Source organism: Dicentrarchus labrax, unplaced genomic scaffold (genome assembly GCF_905237075.1).
Source record: "Dicentrarchus labrax unplaced genomic scaffold, dlabrax2021, whole genome shotgun sequence".
Lineage (NCBI taxonomy): Eukaryota > Metazoa > Chordata > Actinopteri > Moronidae > Dicentrarchus > Dicentrarchus labrax.
Genome location: NW_026136714.1, coordinates 18,423,011 through 18,450,488, shown reverse-complemented (window position 1 = coordinate 18,450,488; position 27,478 = coordinate 18,423,011). Strand labels below are relative to the sequence as shown.

The window sequence follows — 27,478 nt, the reverse complement described above, 5'->3', positions numbered from 1 at the left end:
CACTGCCTCCATGAGTTCAGCCCATCCTGCAGCACACAGCAGTGCCAATCTCACCCAGCACTAAGCCCTCTGCTAATCTGCTGCCCAGTTCCTTCTGTTATCTAACAATAACACCACAGGCTCCCTGGAACCCTGGAACCAGGCCTGAGAGTGGCACGGTTCTCAATAAAAGACACAGATGTTAAGACACACTAGGAGATTGGCTGGACATTTTTATTACATCAGCCAATACAAAGACATCAACAGAAAAGAAAGCAGGAAACAAACATTTTTGGCACACAAGTCAGTCAGTTCACCCCAACAATCATGCAGCCATCTTCCTGAATACTCAAATAGAAAAGAAAAATGCAAACCATATTGCAAAACCTGGAACACTTCAGATTAATATTTATAATGAATTGGCACATATTAAAGTATATTTACAATACACTTTGGTAGAATACAGTATTAATGCACACAATTCACCCTCTAACAAAGCCATAAAAGGTAACTTACTTTTGTTTCTTGTCAGTTTAAGTGACATTCATTAACTCAAAAGAGAAACAACTGTGTAACTGAAGGAAGTCAAGGCATTCAAGTAAATAAAGGCACTTTTGTCATCCTTTTAAAAACCAAATAAATCACATACAATATGTTTGATGCAAAAACTGTTCCACTAAATGAACTGCATGTTAATATAAATACAAATATAAATTTGATCTTGAGAAGTTCACATAATATATATATATATTATTGTATTACTGGTTATTGAGAATGCTATGACTTATAATGCAGTGGCCAAACAGCTCTTACATAATCTAAAGATGCATCCATATATTAGATTAAGGCTACCCAAGACAAGTTAACACAACGACGGCTCCATAAACTGTAGCTCTTTGAACTTTTATGATCTTCGGTACCCAAAAATCTAACCTTACCATTACAATCGAATCAACAATCTTTTAAAAATCCAGAAGGTCGTTTAAAAAACACTTTACTGCTGTTCTGAAGATATTTCTAAATTCTTCAAAGATTCTTCATATCATGTGGAAGAAAAAAATGGCCAACTTCTGCACCAAGAAGATATATTTTTTATCTTTTTATAAGTTTGTTTCAAATTGTACAAATCGAGTAAGACAATGTGTGATTTCCGGCTACAATCATTCATAAATTAGGAATTAGGAAGTCAGAGTTGCAACAATGGAAACAGCTTAAGGTGTATTTTTTATCATGCAGCAGACAGAATAGTTTGTCATCCAAATGTCATTAACAGTCTTCAAGGATACTGGAAATGCCTTCAGAACAGCAGTAAGAGTTGGTAAACAACAAAAAATATCGCCAGGTATTTATTTTTCATAAAATTGGATGCTTAACTGTGTGACTCAAATGTAATAGCATGACTCTTCAGAATTCTGCGTGTGTACTTAACAGTTGTAAGTTGTGCAGCTTCATCAAACAGGACATACCTATTTTCCTTTTCCACATTTTAATTCCATATGTTAACAACATGAAGCTGAAGGCCACACATTTGCTATCAAACTTGTAATCAACTGTGCAGGATGATTTGTTATGTTAGACCATAGAGGCCTCTTGGGGCTTGGGGGCCTCCACCTCCAGTGTTTCACCACTCTGGGAGCCGTCGTTGCTGAAGAGGTAATACGGAGGCGTCTGCCGAGCTTCAATAATGAGGACGCCCTCGGGGGACAAGGAGGCGAAAACAGTCAGAGGGTCCACATCTATCGGGATCCTGAAAAAAAAAACAGAAGTGGGAAAGAGATTACGGTCTGAATGCTTTTTATATGCAAGGAGAGAAGTTTAGATGTTAAGAGTAGCAGAAGTTTACTTGGTGGAAAATCTGTAAGCTGCTGTGTGTGTTCGGCATGTTTAAAGGCACGAGTGGAAGGAACAAAATAAGGAGAGCGGCGAGGAGAAAAAGCCTAGAGAAACAGTTCACTCCCCATTTGGAGGTCATGCAAAACTCAGTGACATTTTCCTCCATAACAGCTGCTGTAAAACCCTGTTAAATGCTGGGATATTTTATTGACACTTTGTCAATGCCCATAAACAGCCTGTCGGCGGGTGATTTTAATGTTGTACGTCTAAAAAATGACTTGGCTCATTGGATATTGACTTATTAAAATAGTTCAACCTGTCTTCTGTGGATAGACTCACAAAAATCTCACTACTATAGAGATTAACTGAGAGCCATCAGGAGTTTTCATTAAAAATCCTGCAGCTCTGTGACAAAGAGGAAAGGAGAAAGAACACACGTTGGATCCAGGTGCAAAAATGAAACCGGATTCCAATTAATGAGAGTGTCTGTACACCTGTACATTTCCATTGGTGTATACTTTCCTAACCTGCTGCTCACATCTGTCATAGGCAACAGCTAATTGTGTCAGGCTTTTTTTTACCTCTTCGCTTCATTATTTGACACTTCTCATGTTGAAAATGTTATGTTTTCCAGAGCAGAGTGGGATAATTGGCTCCCAACACTTGTAGCAAGATACAAAGCACTGATGGAAAAATCAGCCAGAACTGCAGCATGTAAAGGGTTTACTTCCAGAAAGCTGTATGTGCACTTCAACAGTAGGAACAAATCTATTGAATTATCTTAAATTATCAAACTGATTGTTATTTAGTTATTACGTTAATTTCAGTTTATTTTCAAATAATACAGTTCCCTTTGGAATGAAAGTCATCCAAAACCTGCTGCAGACGCAAACAGACAGCGACCCAGGCAAACTCTGTTCTTTGTCAGACATTGTGGCCAAATATGGGTATTGTAGGTTTTCTGTGAGAGCAGCCAAGTGTCTTTGGGAGTTAATATAAACATCAGGCTGCCCTGTTCAGAGGAGGAGACTGTGGATTTACCCTCCATTTAATTAGAGAGGACCCTCTACTGGTTTCCCACTCCACTGAGAAATACAAATGGAACGGAAAACTTCACCCAACAGAAGCAGACAGACAGACAGGGAGGTCAAGTCAGGTCTATTTGTGTAGCCAAATATCACATACAGTGAGACTCAGGTCCACTTCAGCAATAGCCTCCAGACCCAGCCCAGGTTCACAAAGAAGATGAGAAAACAGTCCCCAGAAAGAAGGAACAATTGTATTAAAGTTGTGACAGAAAAATCATATAGACATCCCCCTTTCATAAATGGCTAGGGATGCAATATGGGACCCATTGGTGGGAAAAAGTCAATTACAAAAAATAAAGGGAAAAAATAGAGAGAGACTCCAACAGTAGGATTATAGTAAATCCAATTTAGATATAACAAGACCAACGCTTTGTGTCCAAAGAGATAAGATGCAGGAAGTAGGTCACTGGAAATGTCTTCACATCGTTCCAAGGCTGAGGGCAGTCAGGTAAGTGTGGTTGGGTGGGGGGTAAGTGGAAGGGGCAGCTGGGAGCGGGGAAGGGTAGCTTAAAAGATGGAGGAAGCTCAGAGGTTTGAAGGCACACACTAATATAGATCTCATATAGAATACTTTCATCAACAGTCAAATTCCTCGAAAATACCATCAAATCAAAAGTAAAGCTGAGGCTGATGGTGATATCATTCATTGTATTTGGTTGTAAATTAAAGTATATAGTATAATAATAATAATAATAATAATAATAATAATAATAATAATAATAATAATAATAATAATATGATGGTGGTACTATAGAGGAAAAGTCAGGGGATCACCAAAATTATTAGGATTCACCCTCTGGGGACCATGAATGTCGATCTATTCATTGGTTGTTGAGATATTTCAGTCTGGACCAAAGTCGTGGACTGGCTGACTGACTTTGCCATCCACAGAGCCATGAATAGCATGATAATAATAATTCAATCTACTGAACAGTGCACTATATACTCTGTCAATATATTTAGGAGAAATTAATTTAAAGCTAGAATTTGAAGTTTGTGTAAGCCAGTATTAATCTTGAATATTTTTTTTATCAATTCCCAGCTCTAACCACGCACCCCCATGCACACACAAGCCTACACATGTGTCAGAATCTATGCCCCCCACATTCCTTCAAGAAGCCAATTGCTGCGATGCAAAGTTGCCCCTTATGACAAAGTCAAATCACTCAGCCGACCCATTACGTGGGACTCTGGCAGAAATCTTATCTGTCTAGCTTGGGGAGTTTATTTACCTCTGGCAAGCATGCGTTTTATCTCACACATTGATTTTGTACAGCTGCCAAAAACCTGTCCAATATGCTTTCCCCCCACAGAGATACTGAGGCAGAGAGAGACAAGGCAGTGAGGCTGGACAAGGTGAGTGTGTGTGCATTGAGTGTGTGTAGTGTGTAAAACATATAATACATATGCTCCCTCCCACACACCCAGACACAGTGCACGTGAGTCAGTCCACTAGTATAATGTTTCTTATGAGTGTAGACACAGGCAGAACAAAAGATTCCTAAATAACAAACCACTCACACTGATGGACTGGGGGATTACTGATGGGCTACATGACCTGGAGTTTTCAAGCTACCTTTGCCCTCAGAACTGATTTAACAACAACATATTTGGTTAATAACTGACATATTTCCCACTTGTTTGAGAGTTTAACACAAAATCCACCCTTGGACCCCATTGCACTTGTTTACTGGACATCAGTGTGTTCCATCAATGATTTCTATAAATATCTGGGGCTGCAGCTGGACGACAAGCTGGACTGGACAGCAAATATGGACGCTTTACACAGGAAAGGGCAGAGCTGTCTGTACTTCCTGAGAAGGCTGGGGTCCTTCAACATCTGCAAAAAACTACTGCAGATGTTTTACCAGTCTGTGGTGGCCAGCATGCTCTTTTATGCTGTGGTTTGCTGGGGAGGAAGCAGCAAGAGGAGAGACGCCGGTCGACTGGACAGACTGGTGAGGAGAGCTGGCTCAGTAGTGGGCACAGAGCTGGACTCTGGTGACAGTGGCAGAGAGAAGGACCCTGAACAAACTGGTGTCCATACGGGACAACACCCACCACCCTCTGCACGACACCTTCACCAGGCAGAGGAGTGTGTTCAGTGGCAGAATGCTGTCCCAGTCCAGCTCCACCAACAGACTCAAAAACTCTTTCGTCCCCCTGGCCATCAGACTGTACAACAGCTCTCAGTAAAGGCAGGGAGGACAATAGATAATAGACAATGGACAATTTCTATCTGTATTTTGCACATCCATTTGCACTGTTTTACTTACATTTGCACTGTTTACTGTTTTGCACGTTTATTGTAGTCTATCTATCTATCTATCTTCTGTAATTAACTGTTGGAATTTTGGTGATAATACTTTCATACCTTCACTTCAGCGCTACAACTAATGATTATTTTCAAAATCGATCAACATGCCAAGTATTTCAAATAATATTTTGGGTTTACTATCACTATATATATATATATATATATATTTTTTTTTTTTTCCCCTATCACATCAGATAAAGATCAACTGGATCAACTGGTCGAGGCACACGACCACCCACATAGAGCCGAAGGGTCGGTCCTAGGTTTCTGCCTCTTAAAAGGCAGTTTTTCCTTGCCCCCGTCGCCAAGTGCTTGCTCATGGTGGTTCTGTTAGGTCTCTGTAAATAATGTTATAAGGAGTTCGGTCTAAACCTGCTCTATTTGAAAAGTGTCCAGAGGAAACTTCTGTTATGAATTGGCGCTATACAAATAAAATTGAGTTTAACTGAATTGAATATAAAAAACAATGCTGCGAATCCTGTCAAGTTGGAAACAAATAATGGTTTATTTGAAATGTAGTAGTAGTAGTAATGAGTATTTTCTACAGTGTGGTATTGCTACTCTTACATAAGTGAAGGATCTGAGTGTTTCCTCCACCACTGTAATTGTGCTCTGCTGAATAACAATAAAAATGCAAATGCAACAGATATTGGACAGCCAATGGATTGTGTTACTTAACTTACTTAACTTAGCATCCCCCTTACGTCCAGTCTGTTACAGACTGGACGTAAGGGGGATGCTGTGGATCATGAGGTAGAACTGGTCGTCTACCAATCAGAAGGTTTGCTTCCAGTGCTGTGTGAGATTAATTAGTTTCTGATGAGCAGTTGCTAGGGTTAGCAGCATGGCAGCCTCTGACATCAGTGTAAAGCGCTTTGAGTGGTCAGAAGACTAAAAAGTCAATTTACCATCCCATGACAATTATGATGCCCCCATGGCACACCACATGGATGGCCACAGCAGCAATAGACAGCATTATGTTTATTAGACACAAATCATCTGAAATTCCTATGTCCGTGCAACAAAATTATACAGAAAAAAAAAACACTGGCACCAAAAATAACAGCAGCAATAGACAGCATTATGTTTATTAGACACAAATGATCTGAAATTCCTATGTCCGTGCAACAAAATTATACAGAAAAAAAAAACACTTGCACCAAAAATAACAATACTTTAGAGCCCCTTAAATTTCTTAAATGAGGTTTTCTGGGGAGTTCATGTCTCTTTCAGGGGAGCCAAGCTCCCTGTAGCTCCCCTCTGCAAGAAGGGTTTATTACTATTATTACCATAAGAAACAGAATGAAAAAGTAGCAGTGTTTCAATTAAAAGTACATTCTCAGCCATACAAGCTAGTCACGTGACTTCTTTTGCTTTCATATAACCAGAGGATTTGGGTAAGGAGGTCAGTTATTTATATATGACCCCCTCTCCCCCTTCTCTCCACCACCCTAACCGCCCTCTCTATATATTCAGTGTGTCATTGGTTTTAGGTTTTGCTCAGCTGTGGAGCATAGGCCTGATCTGGGGGCTTTCCAATTAAAAGGGCTGTGATATGAACATTGCAGGGCTAGCACAACTGCTTACTAATTAGCCAACAGGAAATTAGCAGAACTGGAGTGACGTGCCAGCTAGACGGCGATTCGCACCAGCGATTAGTGCTGCCATTTGAAGTCTTCCCACTGCCCAATTAAACGAGCAGAGCCGGAGAGCCGGGCAGGTTGTGGAAACTTCTGTGGCCTGTTTGGCTTGGATGAGTTACAATATGATAAGTCTACAATATGCAAGACATCTGTGCAGCCCTGCGTTAAACACTGTGTAGTGTCAGTTTCAGTATTCTACTGTTAGTAAGGGTTGATCTGAAGTTTTGAGAGTAGTTTGTCCAATCAAAGCTGATATGATTCTGGAGCAGCTGTTCAAAACTTTTTAAAGTGAGAGGTGTGGACTGACATAATGTTGAATTTTTTTTTTTTTCAGAGATAAACAAAGAGTAAAAACACATGCAGGATGTTGTCATGTTGTTAAATACGGAAACGTTTCTCTGTCTATCTGCATGTGCCCTCCCATTATTATTCTATTGTTTAGCATAAAAAGTCAAAGTCCTGCCTTCTTCCTGATCAGTAGCAATTTCTGTCTTGTACAAATAGCAGAAAATAAGGTTTTAAAATCAAGAAAAAACATCAGTACTTTGGCTCTCTGGCCAGTATTTTTTCTGTTTGAACCCTTAATAAGAATGCACGTCTACTTGTTTCCCTTGTTGCGTGTGTTTGGTTTGTGAGTAGCTGAACTGAAAAGTGATTTTCCCCTTACTCTTTCTTTTTAATATATTTTCTTAGATTAGGGAAAAGTCAGATTTTTTATTAATTCCAACTCCAGTATACTAATAGCATCCCTTAAACTATTTCATGACCCCTTGTGTGGATCCCCAACCCTGAGACTGGAAATATTCATATATATTATTTGGCTTAATGGTACGATGTTTCTGAACACCAGTAGCGCTATGGAACAATGTTTTATGTGTGGGTCCCATTTTGTTTGTCTCCTGCATTCACATTTCCAGCAACACACATTCCATCCAGTGGTTACACACTATCAACATGTGGCAGTGACACACCAAGAAATGCAGGAGCAAGTAAACATGGATGCAAACAATGGAAGTTTATTACTTTTAAGAAAAAACAGCTGGAAATGTTTTCTGATGAAGGCGGAGAGTTCACTGAAATCATACTTACTGTATCTTCTTTGTGAAATTCTTTGTCACTATGCCTCCTTCTTCTTGCTTCTCTTCATGTTTTCCTGTTTGAAAAAACAAACAAAACATCAGCAAATATGTGAGTACTTAATTTCAACATTGTGCAATAGTTTAGCAATGTCCTAGATCATAAATGAGTGTCCTTATCAAGGGTTCAGTATGACATTCATCATATATCATGACCCCCTAAATGTATCTGTGAGCTTCAGTATGGATGTAAATCAAAAAGGTGTTGACAACACTGAGATTGAACATATTTTATTTGGCTCACACAGTTTTCCATTGCTCAATCCCAGCAGTGTTTTTGCTTTGGGACCTCTGGGTGGGTTGCAATGAACATGTTAAAATGATGAAATGTCCTTTTCATTCTCTTTCCTATCTTCCAAGAATGATTCTTCTGACGAAAGACACTCAGACATGTAGAAGTCGAGGACAACAGGCTGGAAAGTCCCCCCCACCCCCTCCACCTTCTCCTCCAAGCTCTGTTTATGGCCGTTCTATCTCTTGGGTTTGCTAGCAGCTGCTCTGGGGCTGCTAGATATCACTGCCACCGCCAGCAGTGTGTCCTGCCCCACCCTTCAACCCCCGTCTGCACTCCAGGCTCCACTATGCGCTACCCTATACCCCCTCAGTGACGTCTCTGACTTCAGACCAGAGACTGAGCACCAGTGAAGTCATTAGATTATTATTTAAACACTGTCGTGACTTTAGACTTAAAACTGTTCCCTTGACTGTTTCCCTGAGATACTTCATGAATGATGAAGGTTTGGTTAGAGAGTAGTCCAACATGACGTTGCCTCTCCTTGTTTTGTTTTTTTCAAATTCCAGATGCTCTGTGTAATACTGTATGTTCTGGGAGGAGATCCTATTGCAATGGAAAATGTACTAAAGAGGTTTTCTGCCTGTACGGGTATCAAGGTCATGGCTGTAGTTTTCACATTTGAAAACAGATTTGCTAGTTTTGTTACTCTGACATGGGGGAAGGCAGATGCTGTGTTTCCTTCTGTCTATGCAGTGATCCGTGATTAGAGGAGGGGAGAGTACCCTGCCTTGCATACAAACGGCAGACAGACAAAGCTAGTGGCTAGCTGGTAAACATAGTGGAGCATTTCACAGATGAAGAGCCAGATATTTCTCTCAGAAGTTGGTGGAGACCAAAAACAGAGCTAAAGAGTGAATATTACATTTGCTGGGTGTCCAGATACCATAAAACTTCAATTAAAAGCAGGGTCCCAGTTAGACGCAGGTCCACGTTACTAGCCTGGTGTTGCTACATGTTGGAACAAACAAACGCAGGTCTCAATTAGAAGCCTAGTCTGGATTTTATAGAAATTCTTTGAATGTATAAAACATCTTAAGGCCCACCGGGTCGCCTGCTTGAGCAGGTTCTGTGCTGCTTAGATTAAACACACAAATATAAATCTTTGAACTTTTGTCAATATGGACATACATATCGTTAGATCAGTTAGATTACCCACAATTCAATTGTTCCATTCACTTTATGGAAACCATAAGCACCAAATGATCAAATGAATGATTTATAATTGATTTTTTTCCCGATATGTTATTATAGCCTAAATAAGTAAAAGTAATATTCATACTGGTTTAAGTAAAAAGTTTGATAGTATTTCCTATCTTTGCTGAGTAAGAGTTTTGTGCAAAGGGAATTAAATGCCTTTCCCATAGACACTTGTTCCAAATATAGGCAGAGTTCAGTGATTAAAGCAAATAAAAGCCTTGGCTATTAATTGACATTTTACAGTATATGTGTACTGGTAATATTTTTCTGTGTTTCGTGATCATATGTCGCCGTTACAGCAACAGGAACTGCAAATTAGCTTCAGCTAGATGCCCTATATACACTACATCTGTTGTTTTACTTCTTCTTATGTAACAATTTTTATCTGAACCGTCTCTGTAAATTAAGTAGATAAGTGACATAGATTTCAACTTGTTCCAGTAATACTACATAGCATAAAATATTAATTTATACTGTTTTAAGTTAAGTGCTTAGAACATTTCCGTCTTGGATCGTATGTAGGCTAAGTTGGTTGTTGGTTTCAAATGAAACTTAGTCCAGTACAAAACTAGGCCTATAAAAGTGTTTATAACACTAATAGTGCAGCAATGATGCATTTTGATTGTTTATGTTTTGTTACAATCATTCAATAAGATTTTAATCCACTTTTGTTGTACCAACATTCAGTAAGCTTTAGTAACATTTGAATCGTACTTTCAGTGAATTTTACCAGAAGAAACATGCTTATGGCACCACTAAGGAACTTATTCAGTCAGTGAAGATCAGGATGAGTCCACTCGGTTCATCTGAAGGATGTTAAACATTTGTGCATTCATGTACTGAACACGTCAAGCATGCTTGTATCACACTCCCTGTCACACTTTTAGAACGGGGTTGAGTCACTGCGGCAGGCAGGCCCAACATGGCGCTGATTGAATAACCCAACTGGCATACCAACAATGTATTTATAAATAACTTTTTTATAAAAAGAGTTGGGGGGCCTGCTGTCTTCCTTGCCCCCTTTGGCGGGGGGAATCCCTGGAATTCATCTGTCTTCTGAAGGACTGACATGAGGAAGCAATTTCTTCAACTTACTATCATTATCAACAACAGAGCTAAAACGTGACACCAGCAGTGACAAAACCAGCATGAGGACCGCTGGGTAAAAGTGTGAACCTATTTCCAGAACATTCTCTCTGGTGTTTAATGGCAGCGAACGGCTTGTCTTATTGTAAACAGAGACTGTTGTCACGGGCCTTGCCTTGCTTTAAATCTAAATCGAGCTCATGGGTGACTGAGGGAGTGATTCTCCAGGAATCTGAAACAGGTGTCTAAGCTTGAGGATCTGCCTGCCAACGTACAAGTCCCAGTCCCCAAAATCTGTCGAGCTCTTCCATATCAAGACTCATTAATGCTGAGACCACGTTATACCACCGAGGCTTTCATTGTGCTGCTTTAAATCTGCTGCCAAAGTGAAAAAGTTGATATTTCCTGGGCAAGTAAGAGTGAGGATAGATAGTCAGAGAGGAGTTGTTTATGCTTTGTTTCATTAAGATCTGCATTACTCTGGCTTTTGAATTGGCTTGACTGCTGCTTTTTGGTCACTTAAATAAAATAAAAAAAATGTAAATGTGTTTTGAATGTCCACCCTGCAAAGAAAAAGTTTGAAAGACCACCAAATAAGCTTTCAAATGTACATTTTATTTAATCATTTTGTTAAAAAATACTAAATGTTCAATAATATATTCTTTTTTAGTTTTTGAATCTGCCTAAATGTAGGTCCCAACGCTGTTTAAAGTTCTTATCCACACAGCTAGAGATACATTTTTTGTCTAAAAAGTCACATTTATTGATATTGAGTCCTAAAAATAGCAGAGGCCACTATTAATGTGTAATTGCTATGTAATTACAGAATGTAAACCCTCACATTTCCATAAGCAATACTGAGGGCATGACCTCAATGTTCTCAATGTCAGCTACAACCCTGCAAATTAGTGTTTTTCACAAGGAGATAGTCCTATTTGCCCTATTTATTTTATTCATATTATGTGTAATGTATTAATAGGAATACACTTTAAATTTGACCAATTACTTTAATTCTAATTATGTATTTTGAGCTGAACTGATGGTTTTCACAGTGGGGACATTACAGGTGGGTTAACACTGCCCTCCAGTCATTGATCATAAGTTAATCTTCCCTTAGGGGCCCTTATCCCCCATGAACTTGATGATAAAGTTATGTGTTCTCCTATAAAAAGTAGTTACATTTAATTTAGACCTCTGCATCCCAACTCACCTGACACTTCTACAAATCCGTCTCTCGTTTTGACGTTTAATTCCTCTGGTTTGAAGCTGTGGACGTTCACACAAACTTTCCAGGGCTCTCCCCCGGTGGTGATGGGTGAGCTCCGGGAGGAAGGCTCGCCGTACCTGCTGGTGTACAGCGTTGGGCCTCCCGTGGACTGACGTGAGGGGAAACCTGTGCGTAAACCACTGCTGAAGGGCGAGGTACTGAGGCGCGTGCTGAGCCGGCCCGGCCGAGCCCAACCCGGCCAGTCCATTGCCAGATCATCGGGGAAAGGAGGCATGCCAAAGTCATCGTCAATAAACCGAGATGCGAGCTGATCCCTGAACGGAGACTGATCTCTGAACGGCGATTCTCCAAACGGGTCCCTGGGAAACCTCTGCCGGTTTCCCATAGTGTAGAAGTCTCCCTCTGCCATGTCCCGCTGAGTTCAAAACCAGTTAAAGTTCTGATATTTGTGCCAAACAAACCCGAGCCAAAACTATCTGTTTTGAAAAAAAAAAGAAAAAAAAAACACTTCTTATGTCTGTGTGAGGTAAAACTTTATCTCTTTTGGATTACGCGCATCGCCGTTACGCAATCAGTCACCAGTTGATCCAACAGCAATCCGTTTAAGTGCACGCTGCCTTCCCTAAAACCTAAAGTGAATTCCTCCTGGCGGCGGGTTTTATACTGGACAGCGATTTCCCAGACGGTGAGTCTGCAGAGAGCAAGTGCCGGGAAAGTGCTGGGAGGATCTGGAGAGAACGCGCACTGCAAAAAATATTCATCCAACAAGTACTAAAGTATCTCCAAGTGCTTAAAGTACACACATTTGGATCAAATAACAGCTGTCTCTGGTCCAAATCAACTGCATCCTCTGTTTAGAAGGGTGAAAAAACTGTTTAGGAGTTAAAGTAAGATTAAATGACTTGCTGATGTTGATATTTTTTGCAGTGCAGGCCCAACAGCTGACCAAAGACCAGCCTCCTTTTTACCAAATTAAGTTGCTGTCCACATGTCACTCATAAAGAGTTGGAGCGCACTCCTCTAGGTGACTCACTGGCTTTTTAATAGAAAATAACGCACAGCTTCAGGTCTAACACGCTGATGTCACAGTACGGATAAAACAAAACAGCTAAGAAGCCAGCTTTGTAAAGATGCCCACTGTTTACTGCGGTGAACTCGGTCATCTGTTTTCAGGACATAAAACAAGACTGCAGTGGCGATTTTATTCAGAACATGATTTTATATAGCTTATTCTAAACACGCAGTGAAAGGGAAAGTTGATTTCATGGGGTTATGATGGGGACAATTCAATTTCCAGGTGACATACTGTATTATTACAATGCGGAGTTCACACTGACACAAGATAAAATGTGACAGTATGAAAAACATATCCTTTTGCAATATGCTCCTTCACATGGAAAACAGGGAGAGTATGCATAATTTAACACTGAAACATGGAACACTATTGCTATATGACTTTGTTATTGGGAATTTTTGAAATAACAAAAGACATGATCAGATCTTTAGCACAAAGACATTTAGATTCCATTGATCAAATTGATTGATGCGTAACTGGCATATTGTCTTCTTTTCCTCTGTCACTGGTCAATGCATCATATCCATTCCTACATTTTAACATCCAACAAGGCCCAAATCACATTCTGTAAATCAAATAATCACAGGTTTTTTATAATTTATACAATGCAGATATATATTTACACCACAGTAATTACATATTCAAAAAATATTTTGCACAAGAATTGATGTAAACTTTACATTGTGAAATGGGGAAAGGGCTGTTGGCCTGGGTGCCCATCGAGAAAGTTTATCAACATTACCTCACAAATCTTCCCCTGGCACAGAGTCAACACTGGTTGACACGAGTCATCATCAGTTTTGAGTTTATGAATGACTTTTGTGCCAAGTTCCTTCCTCCTCCAGCGTCATATTTCCCTCATTCGTCCAATTTAGTTGACATTCAGGGAAATAAGCTGAGAGTATTGAGTGCATAGAGAGCAGTCTGTCAGGCCTGGAGCAGTTACACAGACAGGGTGATGGATTTGAAATGATTGAGAAATATAACTCTCTTAATTATATGGAAAGGCAGTTTCAAACTTTTTTGCAGATTCAAACTCCAGAGTCAAAGCAGCACTTTCATGGACTAGTCAAATATGGAGATTGATGATGAACATGGGGCTATAATAAGCCGCCGATTAGCTTAGCTTAGCATAAAGATGGAAACAAGGGGAAACAGAGTCCTGTCCAAAGCTTGAAAAAACATCTGCCAGGATCTCTGAATGGAAATTAAATAAAAATGCCTTTTTGACCCTTTCAGATTAGATTCCGAGTCTTATTGTAGACCTATTTAACAATTTATGCCAAAAGAAAATACAAAAAAAATTCTTCGTAATGCTATATCAAAAATATAACTTTTTTTTCTTCCTGTAAAACAAAATGTGTGGATCAACTAATTTTAACCAATAATATAATGACATCCACCTTTTCTGCTTTTCAGTAGCTAATGGCTGCTGTAGCTGCCGTTAGCGTGCAATGAAACGGGGCTCAGCAGCCTCCCAGTGAACACGGCTGGATTGGGACCAAATACAGCCTCAGAGACAGGGAGGCCAGTTTAATGACATTGGTTTAAAGTGTTTTGTTAACCTTTTGATGGAAGCAGACCAGCTGTTTCACCATTTCCCGTCTTTATGTTAAGCTTGTTAGCCAGCTGCTGGCTGTAGCTTGATATTTAACAGACAGAGATGAGTGGTCTTAGTCTTCTTTATCTGATTCTTGGTAAGGGAGTAGCGTATTTCCCAAAATGTTGAAATTTTGCTTTTGAAAAAAGCACCCAAAACATGAGATTGGACAGGAAGCATCTTTTCTGCCATCCCAGTTTTTGTTCTTTTGTCTTTTGAACATTTGCTTCTACTTTGAGGTTTATGTGTGAGTACAGTGGCAAAACCCAAGAATAATTTACAACAAACCAAAAATAAATTACAGCAGTGTCATAATAATTTTAAATTGACAGTGTTGCATAGAAATATTGACCACTACTGAGAGGGACAACAAACCAATAAATATTAAATAGTAATAAATATGTATGGTGCTGCACAATTCAAAGCTTGACCTTACGTTGTACTATAACTCAAGTAAAAAAACATAGTTGACATACAGTATCTGTTTGGTTCCAGTGTTGTAGCAAGAAAACATTATTCAAGTAAACTGAGACTCAATGCTATTCATAAGTTCAGACCTATTTTGCAACCAAATGAGGTACAGCCTTTTCTCTCTGTCATCTTTTGAAATAAAAAATATTGAACAAGAATTCAGAGACTGATACGTAAGTACAGACAGACCAAGATGACAATTTAAGCATTAAAGTAGATTTAAAAAAGTTCATTAGATTTACCATTAAAGTATCATTTTCTCTAAATTTCTCATGATTTGTTTTATTCGCCATTAGTTGTCAAGGAAAATACCTCCTCTGACTCTGAAGATTTTGTCAGATGAAATTCCCCTCCCTGTTTCTGCACAATGTTTCAATCGCTCTCCGTTGTATTACACAGACTGACATTTCAATTGTTTTCCACCTGATCAAAGGACAAATTAATTTGACATTTGAGCTGCCATCAGGCCACCCTCACCGATTCATTTTTCAGAGGAAACACATTTGTTCTCCACCTTGTGAAGTGCAGAGATCAGAGCAATAAACCTTTTCCTTATTCCTGACAACGATCCCTTTGAAACCATTTGTTAATACTCAGATCAAACGGCTCAAATGTTACATCAATACTTCACTTGTCTGCGCAAAATCTACAACATTCAGACCTGACATGGGACAGTAAATGTCCAATGTCCTATGAGACTTTAAAAGTGTTTACCTGGTACATCTGCCAAAACAAAAATATTGTAATTAAGTAATTTCAACTCTTTTTGGTACCGTCAGGCCTTATTATACACCATTTAACTATCAATTTTAAAATAAATATTATGTTGTTAAACCATTTTAAAGCATTCATTTAAATGAATAATTTAACATGATGTGTTGTTAGTTGACCAAACACAGGAATAGTATTTCTGTTTTATGTGCAGTTCCTATTGTTAATACCTAAGTGATGAACAGTCTCAGGCCATTGTGAGTGCTGATGCAAGAGGATGCAGTACAAGAACAAAACAAATGAACAAAAAGACATTCCGTCTCCAGTGGTCTCTGTGGGCAGAGTGAACAAGACTGCATCAATGAAAGACGTGGTGAGACCCCTGCTGGGACATTTCCATTCAAGCGTCAAAGCAGAGCATGGAGACGTACACAGTCGATTGCTCCAACATCCACTGTCCCCGCTCTCAACTGGAAACACGACTGGCTCCTCTGTCCCTTAATGTTCTCTGAGAAACCTAATGCCTGGTTTTGTTGCGTTTGTTCAACGAACCTCGACTCCTGCTGCGACTGCGGGTCCCAAAGATTGAGTTCCAGGATGAACTGCGACTGTAGCTCCTGTAGGAGGAGTAACTGTGGCTCCGGCTACGGCTCCTGCTCTGGGTGATGCTGTGGATCGGGCTGCGGCTGCGACTGCGGCTGCGGGTGAAGAGGCTGCTCCAGGACGACACGCTGGTGGACCGACTGCTGGAGGAAGGACTGGGACGGAAGTAAGGAATGGGTCGCTTCCTGGCACTGTAGAGAGCCAAAGAGGCAAGTTGTGTTAAACTGACAAACAGTGGGAGAATTAAAGCTGCAATGTGGTTGATCTACAGCTCTACAGAATAGTTTAGCATCTTTTAGCTCATTGTTGTGATTTTACAGTTGCAATTTTGCTGTTCACTGCAGGCACTAATTTTCAGCCAAAAAGCTCTATTAAATCCAGTGTACATCACCTGCTCAGCATCAAACAGGAAGAAAAAGTTAGAGAGAAGGTGGAATAAGGAAACTTATATGATGGAAAGAAACAAGACTCCAAAAAAATGCTTCTCTATGTCATACTGGTAATAGGCAACTGTTTCCTAACATGTCACAATATCAATATTATTGGGTGATCATTTGTAAACGTGTTTACAACTTGTTGCACTGCCCCCTAGTGGCCCAAAACACCAATTAATGCATGTTTAAAGCCAACACAGTTCTTTGGCCAATTGGGTGACAAAATTACTTAAAAATATCAAAACATATCACATTACAAAGATGTTATAGCTAATGTGTAAGTGTTTAATTAGACACCCAGCAGACACAACATCACACAACAACATTGGCATCATTTGGAGTTGTTTCTGAACAACCTGGTGAACATACAGAAAGTCCAATATTTACTCTACGTTTGGCTCTTTTTTTGGTCTCCACCAACTCCTGATAAACATATCTGCCTTTCATATTATACCCATAATCAATACACAAATATGGAATAGTGCAATTTTAAAACAATGTAGATTAGTGGAGCAATAACGACCTAAAATTTGTTATTTGCAATATCTCTGTTGTGTTCTTTGATGCAAATGTCTTGGTGTTAAGTCATTTACTGCTGTCAAAGAGTAGTGTGACAGAAAGAAAAGTAACAGTAATTGTGTGGCAGATGAGATCTGTTAAAAAAAAGTGAAGATCAGACTTGCTCTGTTCTTTTTTTACATTTCAGACTGCCTGTGTTCACCATCTGCTTCTTTAGCACCTGTGGTGGCTTTAGAGCTGACGGTTATCTCATCCTCTGGCTAAATGCCATTTCATGGTACACAGCTCATCAACACGAGGGAAAGACTTCAGGTTGGGAACTTGTCCAACTGAGGGGGTGGAGGGTGGGACCAGTAATACATTTTTGTTGCCTTTAGGCATAAAAATGTAAATTTTTAGCTATAAATAACCAGACTGAGAAAGCTTTACCTTGTGATTCGGCGTGCTTCCAGATGGCTTGGTGAGTCTCTCCTCCTTTTCTTCATAGGAGAGTAGGATTTGCGTCTTCGTCTCTTCCCACTAACCTTATGTGCATGCTTCACATCTGTCTCTCTGGAGCTAGGTTTTCTCTTTCTGTCTCGTAGTCTGGGAAGCAGACATAACAATGTGAATATTTTATCACCAACAATGTCAATATATATATTTTTTAGCAGCTGAACCATTTCAGAAAATTCACCTTTCAGCACTGTTTCTGGAGTAGCTTCCTCTGGAGCTGAGGCTGGATACACTGCCTCGCCGCCTCAGATCAGCTGAATAACTGGGTGAGCGTGAGTACGAGCTGGCAATAAGAAAAATTACAATTATCTCCTACAATCATGCAAAGAAGCAGTAGTTATAAAATATTGCACAAATTCCTGAAATTTCAGCAAAATAAAATATGAATCAGTGCATATTTCTAACAACTTCCTTTTGCAAGTGTGTTACGTATACATGATAAGATCACATGTTAGCACCACTAATTCTGATTCATTATGACATGTTGACATCACTTTTTCCTTTGTGACAATTTGTATTTTTGTATGACTGAATGACTTAATTGTGGTGTTCATCTAGACTGGAAATGAGGATTGATTACATGCACTCTTCTATTTTTATTCTTTACGTTTTGGCTTTCTACTGCAGTGCAGGCATGTAATATTGTGTGGCACCACATAAATGGCATGATGTACAGTAGCAGGTACTGCCATGTCAAGGTGCATTGGAATAAGACCAAGAGACTTTTAACCTCTTAGTTTAGATTGTTAGCATGCTAACATTTGCTAATTAGCAGTAGGACATTGTGTTTTCTTCAATCATAGCCCAACAGGTTGTCCCACATTTTATGTGTAACTTGATATTAGTGGTTGTTAGTGATGTAAAACATAAAAGTAGTACACCTGCAAGACGACAGCGACAGGCTTCGAGAGTAGCGTCCGGAGTATCTGGAACTCCCAAAAGATCTACTCCTGCTTCTGCTGCTCGATGACCGAGTTTTCAGTCGCCTTCGAGACGCCTTGCTTATCCTCTGTGTACATCTGGAGGTCTTTGGAGATCTCACAACCTCTACCCGACACCCCAAGGTTACCTGCTCTCTGTAAAGACAACACATTTAGACATTTCACTGCTTGAACTGATAAATCCAACACTGTATTCTGTGTTGTTTTTAAGAAATGCTCTCCCTTATTCTCACTCGTAAGATAAATATTTCAAAAGAGGAAACAGAATGTGGGAACAGAAGATAAACAGCTTGCAATTTTCCTGGTAAGCATTCATTCGGATGGATTATTTATCATGTACACAACATTACCTCTTCCTGTTTCTACTGAAAAGGGTTGCAGACAAGCCGTCCTCCCCATAAGGTTTGCACAAGGAAGCATAGCTGGTCACAGAGTTTCCTGAATCAGAGACATTGTCTCTGTCAGTGAACTTCAGCTTCTCTGGCGAGGCCAGACGTTTACAGTGGTTCCTCTTGTTGTCAGTGACACTCGCCCGAGAAACACCAGTTTTGCTTGATGGCGGTGAAGATGTGTCATTCCCAGAATCGTAATCGTGTGGACCTTCGGTCTGGCTCGATAAATGCTGAGACCCTTTTCCGTGTAAAAGCTCGCTTCCAGGTTTTGACGACAAAATCTGCAAACAGACAAATAGGCTGCAGCTTAAAACCAAGTGTTTGTTCATAAATGGAACCTGCTATCTGCTTTGATGCACTGTGAATACTCTAGTACAAAGGCACATATTCCCTTGAAAACACAGAGAAGAGATTTATTTTCTTTCTTGGGACAGAAAACTTTGAAAGATAAAGACATCATGCAAATTTGAAGCATGCGATTAACCTCAAAAGAAAGTCTGAACTCAACTAAAGTCAAAGAAATCAACAAGAAACAAATTTAAATAAAGTAAGTCTAAACTAAAACAATTATATGAAAGGAACAACAAAAGAGCAGAGAAGAAAGAAAAACTATGCGTGGAAAAATCTACCGATTCTAACTCGGGTAAAGAGAAAAAGAGTAAACAATAGCCCCATTGAAAAGCCTCATTTAAAGAACATTGAACAAACATCACAAAATGGGTATTATGTAGAAATGAAAAGGATTGCAGACAAAGAGAGATCCCATCAGTCTAACTAAGAAAGCCCTCAGAATAGGACAGATGACTGTGCTCTTTCTCCTGTAAGAAGTAAATAATTAGCCTGCACCGACCTACAAGTAAATCCCTAAATCTGCGGATAGCATCGACTTACCAATCAAGATTTCCTCCTTAAGTAGGTAAGGTGTAAGAAAAAGGGAAGAGCGGGCAACATAAGTGCATCATTAGAGTCGTAAATTGCAAGAAAAAGACAATAACCCTCTCTTCAAACCCAGAGCCAGTTAGACTTATATTGGCATGTTCCTTTTTCTTTCCTTAATGGTGCATTGTTTTAGAGTTTTTCGGGAGCAAAAGGTCCCAGAATATTTAAAAAGTGTGCTTGTATGCGAGTACAACTACTGCACACCTTTATTATTTTTCTTTAACTGCAGACGTCCACAGATGGAAAAAGATAGTGTCTATCCAAGGATCATAGTTGACTTATCTCATACAATTATGATCTCTCTTTACTTATTGATTACGAGACACTCAGAAGTTTATCCAGTCTGTCCTCCTGAAGGTTTCCCATTATCTAGTCTAAAGTCGACACAACAGACCAACCCTGAGGGAAATTAACCACTCGCATCTACGCACAATCTGTGCATACTCAAGAGTAAAAGATTTCACTAACAGAAAAACAAATTGAGACATTCTTCAGTGTCACCTTGAGATATTTTGACAAGGCTACCTTCAAATAAACACTTCATCTCTACCATCGTATTTGTGCTAATGGTTCTTGTGTGCTTTCTTTCCCTTTTGTTGCCATAACGTTTCTTATACTTCCACCTCAAAAGAAATTCATCATTTATATTTACAGAAAAGGTTGACATATTTTATAATCAACCACATTCATGTCGATTTTTCATATTTTTTAGGGTTTTTCTCTCCAGTCATACCTACCTTTCCCTTTATGGCTTGCTTTTGGGGGAAAGAAATATTAAGCAAACATCATTCTTCATCACATTTGAAATTATGTGTCTTTTATTCACCAAATTAAAACCTGTAAATAAACGCAAACACCACTGAATAACTGTGATACAGTAAGGCAACGTCTCAGTGACTGTGAAGTCCTCCTGAAAGACTTGGGGATATAGAATGCCAGGCATGATTCAATATATGGATTAATTTATTGAATTTCAATTAAAACCCTGTGGTGTGTAATTAAAAACATTTGTCGGTGCAATTAGCATAATTTAATGATTGCTGGAGAGAAATTAAATATATTTCATGCTCCAATAAGCACGAGACAATGAGTTTAAGGACACAGCTGTATTTCTAAGGCTCTTTGGGAAACATCACTTAAAAAAAAAAAAAGGTCAAATCAATCTGTACAATAAACACAGTTTTAACATTCAAAGTCTGTCATCTAGAAGTTGTCAGTCATAGTTTAAAGATGTTTTCTTTTGGTTTCATTTTAGCTCCAAGTCAGGTCTGCAATATGAACAGCTGAACCTGCTGGAAGTGTAACATAAAACAGCTGCAATGACTGGAGGGGACTGAGATGGGCTTAAGTGAAAAGGCTGTATTTGTATTTTTTCCTGCTTCTATAACATGCCAATCTTGGTTTCTGAAGGAATGCTTGAGCAAGTATTTAGAGGTCAAAGATAAAATATAATATTTAACAAAAAAAACATATTCTAAATGCACAACAGAGAGACTTTTAATACAAAGTGGCAAGAACACTAATAATTCCAAACTCAATAATTACTATATTAAGTGATCAGTATTTATCTCAGTCTTCAGCTCAGTCTCCTTAATGTTTATGTTGACATTAAATGTCAGTGTTGGGTGCAAGTACAGGAAGCAGTGTGACACTTATGTAGCATAGCAGAAACTAACGGTTTATGTCCAATCTCAAACTGTCCCTAACCTTAAAGCTCTATGTGTACTAAAAACAGTCTGTGGCACTTTTGATGACAATAAACAAGCAGGAAGCGCTTGTTTATTGCCTGCTATTTGCAGATTATAATTTGACAAAACAAATGCAGAATGGTAAAAACATGGTTTTATTTCATTTCCCTTCATTAAAAAGAAAATATGCATCACAACTGTTTTGCAACAGGGTACTATGCAGTACAGCAGAGATAAACCCCGGAAGAGTCAACTACCAATCTAGTCAACATCAAAACATTTTAAAGCTGTAACCAAGTGTTTTATTTTCCTAATCTTTACCATAGTAATGATGCACAAAGTTTGTTTGAATAATCCATTAAAAAACAATATTCATTAACATCATCACAAAATGTCCATAACTCTTAATCATAACTTAATTTAAACCCTTAAAAATAAAAAATAATTGTTGTTGTTGTTGTTGTTTCATAATTGGACACTTTATTTCTCAGCAGAAGGGGAAAAAAAGCTTTCGAGAATGTGTAATTTTTCCAGTTGTATCATTATTATTATGGGGTCTTCTCTACTAAGTACTTAATGACATTAATTGTAAAAACAGAAAAACAACAACTGACAAAATTACTGCAAAATAAATAACTTATAAAAGGAGCTCAGGGTAAGGCCATGTAGGGTTTGATTTTGTAAATATTCTTCCCTTAAAGGATAACTAAATTAATTTAGACATATTGTGTTCTGAAACATTATATTTTGATTGAATATATATATATATATATATATATATATATATATAGTGAGCTAAAGATTTTTTTTATTGAAAATAATTTTCCAGACCAAACCACCTCACTGGAGGCCTTTTATTTTATTTAAGTTGTTTTACATGGCCATAACTGAGAAATCAAACTGAACAAGCGACAGCACCGTTAAGAGTCCTAAAGTGTACTTACGGTGGCAGTTGAGAGGATGGAGCGATATTTTGGAGCCGTTTTACACACTGATTTGGTTGCAGGTCTCCACTTCATGTCCGTGTGGTCAAGCACTCCATTGGTTTCCTCTACTACAGCTGCCAGGTCTCCTAACGCCTGATGCACCACAGATTTTTGCAGATGGTGTCTGTGGGAAAAGGCTGGATTTAGTTTCCATGACACAGCATCATTACGTAAATGCTTCTTTTCAGTTACAGCCAATTCTGCACTTAAGAGGATGGGGAAAAAATTGGCACTTGAGCACATGTGATCAGTAAAATATCTGAATTTGCTTCAGCAACAGCCTCTTATTTTGTTTTGGGTATCTTGTCTAATGATAGAAAAACTGTAAAGAAATGGTTGTATGCGTGATATTCTACCTGGGAAAATTAGTTGTGTTGAGTTTCATCTACATAAAAATGATGGAAAGTTTAGTTCAACACTCAATTCTTGATTTGAATTGTGATTTTCTCTTAATATCCTAAAACTCATAATAATGAATAAATAAGTAAGAGCTCCAGCTAGATTTTATCTTAGTATGTCCACAGATGGAAAAAAAGATAATAATAAAGTAATAGACCTTTTTCACAGCAGACATTTTGACATATAACAATACAGTAATCACAGGTGTCACCAATAACACTAATTAAAGTTTCAGTCCATTTAGTGTAGCAGAGCCTTTCCAGTGAGACAACATGCACAATAGCAGCCTGTTTGAGCTGAATGGAACAGAACACCATTGGTAACACCTGTGTTTATTTCATGTGAAAACGGTTTATTTCAGAATATATTCAGATTAGTTCAGTTTGAAAATTGGACATCAATTTGAGTTCAAAACTGAAGTGAATTTTACCTATTTGTGTCAAAGTTCACTAATTGAGCTGTTCCTGGGGATGCCATTCTGACTCCAAATGCAAAATTCTGCATTCAGTGATCAATGATTATTCAAAGATTCATTATCAACAGTGGCTACAAGAGATGATCATGCCATCGACCCTGTTCAGTATAATCCATAAAACCTGTGAAAAACAACATCTTTCATACTATCACATGTCCAAGATTTTGCAATATTTCAGTATCATTGAGTGCGTTGATCTGTGGAGTGAATTTGGGGCCATTTCCTGTGAAGCTGTGATAACAACTGGTCGTGTCTGAGATCAGGAAGTCACCTCTGTCTTATCAGTCATCACTGTGGTGTGACCAGGAACTCGGCAGACACCTCAGGCTGATAAGATAAACTCAGGGAGTATAGGGGGTTAGGAGGGGGAAGGATGGGTTCCTACCTGTCCTCTGTGGAAGACTGGCAGGAAGTACTGTCTGACTCTGACCTCCGATAGCGTCGTCTCCGCCGTGAGTGAGTCCGTGAACTGAAGAAGGTGATGAGGAGAGCAGAGGAGAGAAGACACAAGTGGATAAGGAGTTAAGAGCACTACTCGATGGAAATTACTTGACAACCATTTCTATCAACACTTAATCATTTACCACAAATTCCACCTTCTCAGATGTAAAGATTTTCTGCTTCTAGCTGTTGTATGCCTTTGTAAATTGATTACATTTGTAGCTAACGGTCTGTGGCTGCTGTGCAGTTTATACCCATTGTCAATGAATGCTTTTTGACCAATATTGTTATTAATTACCTTGGTTTTCTCTTCCAAATAGGTTAGGCTAACCTGGAGTTCACTAGTGGGAAGATTTAAGGTGCCAACTATGCAAAAAATGAGATCTGCACAGCTGTACAGATTATTGAAAGTCGACTTACAGAAGTAACTTCTAAATCAATATACTTCTTTGATCAGTGTGAAAAACATCAAGTTAAAGGTCCGGTGTGTAAAATTTAGGAGGACCCATTGGCAGAAATGAAATATAATATTCATAGGTATGTTTTCATTGCTGTATAATTACCTGAAGATTAAAATTGTTGTGTTTTCGTTACCTTAGAACAAGCCGTTTTTACCTACAAACTCCATGGAGGCTGCCATGTCAAACCAACATGTATCTATAGTATAGCTTAAAACGGACAAACCAAAAACTGGCTCTAGATTAAATACTACTAATACTACACACCGGACCTTTAACTGCAACAGAAGATTCTGTGCCAACAGAAAATAACTCTGGCGGCATGGTTACATCAGTCGCTATTGAACACAAAGTCTGGCTGAATGAATAAAACAAATGGCAGTTCAGTCATGCAAGGGAATAAAATCTAAAACCAGGAAAATAAGATTTACCCAACTGGAATAAACTGGAATTACCCATCTATTACTCCAGAGAGTGGATCTATTTCTCTGCATACTATGGATAGATTAATCAAACATTAAAATTATTATTAGTTGCAGCCTTATAGAACAACATTTGTTGGCATTACAAATGTTTTTTAAACTGCACAATTCAGTATTAAAATAGTAAATCAGACCTAGCATAATATGTAACTTGAAGAATAATTCAAGTAGGTTTTTTTCGAGCGTCTATGTCCACCTCTGATGTACATGAACTGTGTTTGAGAAAGAGGAGAGCATGTCAGCGAAGGCAGTGGTATGAAGAGACAGCAGAGGCTTGAAGATAACAAAAGAAGCGAGAGAAGAGGGTTGTAGAGAGCAGGAAAGCAGTGGTTTTTGCTCAAGGAAGCAGCAACTGAACTTGGTTCTGTGCTCACAAACAACGGCCTGCTCATCCAAAGTCGAATTATAAAATGTTGAAAGATCACAGCATGAAATTGGTTTCTCTTACCCTCTTTCACCCCTTACTTTCCCTCTCTTTGTAGCTCAAGCTTTCAATCAGTTTTCGTCTTTACAAGGCCTTTTTCACGCTTTGCTCAGAAAAATAAAGGCTGCACGTTTCTGTATTCACCCATCGTGCCCCTACATGAGAGCATTTTGGAGCATCCTCTCCTTCTTCCTCAGCAATGGGTGTTCTGAAGAGGGTGGATAGGCTTACCATGGGGGAAGAAGAGGAGGGGGGGGCCAAAAAAGTTGTGTAAGATTTGCAGAGTACATGATTCTGATACAACAATCACACTGACTGACCTTTTCTTGTGCTTGCGCTCATCCTTCCTCTTATGTTTTAAACTTGAAGAACTGGTGGGATGAAAGAGAACAGAATCGTGAGCGAGGAATATTAAGATTGACAAAGCCTGGACAGACAGCCTGCTTTCTTCCTAATACATACTGTAAATACCTGGCTTTTAAATTGGACATCTAGCAACCTAATTGAAAGCAGATGCTAAATATTACACCGTATTTATGACAGAAATGTATGAGGCAGGTGAGAACTGTTTGGTCTTTTGTTAAGAAATTACAGACACACACAGTCATGCTACAATTATACACAAAATAATCATATAAGTACCTGTGTTTGGACTTTTTGGAGGTATACCTGGAATAGGAAAAAAAAGATGATTTCACCTAAAAATAAATGTCATGCCATTTTGCCAATATTGACGTAAGTAAGCAAGAACTACCTATGCCGCTTGCTTTTCTTGGAGCTCTTCTTCTTCTTCTTTTTCTTCTTCCTCAGGGGCGACAGGCTGTGAGATGGAGACCTAAAGCGGGACAACAAATAAACATGAACTTAAGAGAGTGAAGCGTTCTCCTGTACACCTCCCCTCTATTTATTTATTTCAGGAAACACGACAAAAGATGTCCAACAATGCACTTCACTGCAGAGTCATCTCAGTTCAGGAACTGACCTTTTCCTTTTCCTTTTCCGTTCGGACTTTCTCTTCTTCTTCTTCCCCTTCGGGCGAGGGGAGAGTTCCTCATCAAACGAGGGGCTGTGAGCAGAGAACAGAGAAGAGAGTACTTAATCATTGAAGTGATAGGATATGAAAGGGAAGAAGGGGAGGAGCATATTTTTGGGGCATGAGTTCCAACTTCTGAATCCCAATATCTAGACTTTTGGACTCTGAGTGTTAAAGGGTTAGTTCACCCAAATTACAAAACACGTTATTATCTCTGAAAAAGTAGTCACCATCTAAAATAATAACAATCAGTGAAACAGTGCAAACAGCCCATTAACAGCAGCCTTAATACACAATTTTAATGTGTGAGAAGTTACACAGGAATATTATTCACCTTTTATTTATGTAATAACACATAAGTGTTGCTTATACTTTTCTCTGTGTGAAAGTGTGACACTCCCTCTATACAAGTCTTTTCTTTCCTAAAATCTGACAAAAAACCCTAAACAAACTGGGTGGGGTACAATAATCCACATGACTCATCATTGGCATCACAGAACTGCACATAAATGCATCCTGATTGATCCTGACACACACAAGCAAGATTATCTGTGAGCCAAATGTCCCGTATGAGATGATCCCATCACAACAGGATGATGAAATCCTATCCAGACTGGTACAAAGCACAAAACAGATCGTATGCCAGTGAGCTTCACTGAAGTCAAGACTGATGACAACATGAGATAGATCTGTGATACATCCCATCCACTGCCAGTGTACATAGCTGACTTCACTGCTTATTTAGCCTTTGAACCTGTGTTCTGCCTGCCTGTGGGCTGTCCTTTTCCCCTCTTCTTTCTCTTTTTCCAACATACAAACACAATGTACAGTAGGACACTAACTGGTATTTTAGTTACTTTCACTTAATAAAATGAATCAACAGTAATGCCAGTTGTAGCAGAAATGGATAGACATTTTTAATTTGTTTTAAATTATGAATTTGTTATTTTTGTCAATGATACTGAACCGTCTTGTTAATCTTGTTAGACTAGATATGGAAGGAAGTTTTTAGAGTGTTATATATAGAGTTTTTAATTTTTAGAGTCCTCCGGCCTCATAGTGTAGCTATTTCATTCAGGTGGGGTACCTGCAAGAGACAGATTTCTTCTT

General features: G+C 38.9%; 2 protein-coding genes across 2 annotated transcripts in view; both read right to left on the bottom strand.

Moving 5' to 3' along the window:
• Positions 1 to 192: 192 nt before the first annotated feature.
• On the bottom strand, positions 193 to 12,453 carry hspb8 (heat shock protein b8). Its single transcript, XM_051423910.1, has 3 exons — positions 11,785 to 12,453; positions 7,950 to 8,013; positions 193 to 1,726 (listed from the first exon to the last, which is right to left on the bottom strand). The coding sequence occupies exons 1-3, from the start codon at positions 12,209 to 12,211 to the stop codon at positions 1,552 to 1,554; spliced, it is 666 nt and encodes a 221-aa protein (XP_051279870.1). The 5' UTR covers positions 12,212 to 12,453; the 3' UTR covers positions 193 to 1,551.
• A 548-nt stretch (positions 12,454 to 13,001) lies between these two features.
• The window catches only part of srrm4 (serine/arginine repetitive matrix 4), a 58,079-nt gene continuing 43,602 nt past the window's right edge, over positions 13,002 to 27,478 (bottom strand). Inside the window, exons 3-13 of the mRNA XM_051423890.1 lie at positions 26,318 to 26,401; positions 26,090 to 26,170; positions 25,978 to 26,004; positions 25,656 to 25,706; positions 23,916 to 23,999; positions 22,615 to 22,780; positions 19,002 to 19,324; positions 18,592 to 18,786; positions 17,892 to 17,993; positions 17,645 to 17,800; positions 13,002 to 16,453 (exon numbers count right to left, since the gene is read on the bottom strand). Coding sequence (XP_051279850.1) covers positions 16,177 to 16,453; positions 17,645 to 17,800; positions 17,892 to 17,993; positions 18,592 to 18,786; positions 19,002 to 19,324; positions 22,615 to 22,780; positions 23,916 to 23,999; positions 25,656 to 25,706; positions 25,978 to 26,004; positions 26,090 to 26,170; positions 26,318 to 26,401 — 1,546 coding nt within the window. The 3' untranslated portion in view covers positions 13,002 to 16,176. The remainder of the gene's footprint in view (positions 16,454 to 17,644; positions 17,801 to 17,891; positions 17,994 to 18,591; positions 18,787 to 19,001; positions 19,325 to 22,614; positions 22,781 to 23,915; positions 24,000 to 25,655; positions 25,707 to 25,977; positions 26,005 to 26,089; positions 26,171 to 26,317; positions 26,402 to 27,478) is intronic.

Coding starts and splice junctions, on each gene's coding strand:
- hspb8 (XM_051423910.1), bottom strand. CDS start 12,211: ATGGCAGAGGGAGACTTCTACACTATGGGAAACCGGCAGAGGTTTCCC. Junction 8,014..11,784: donor CGGATTTGTAGAAGTGTCAG/GTGAGTTGGGAT, acceptor TTTTTCAAACAG/GAAAACATGAAGAGAAGCAA. Junction 1,727..7,949: donor AATTTCACAAAGAAGATACA/GTAAGTATGATT, acceptor TTTTTTTTTCAG/GATCCCGATAGATGTGGACC.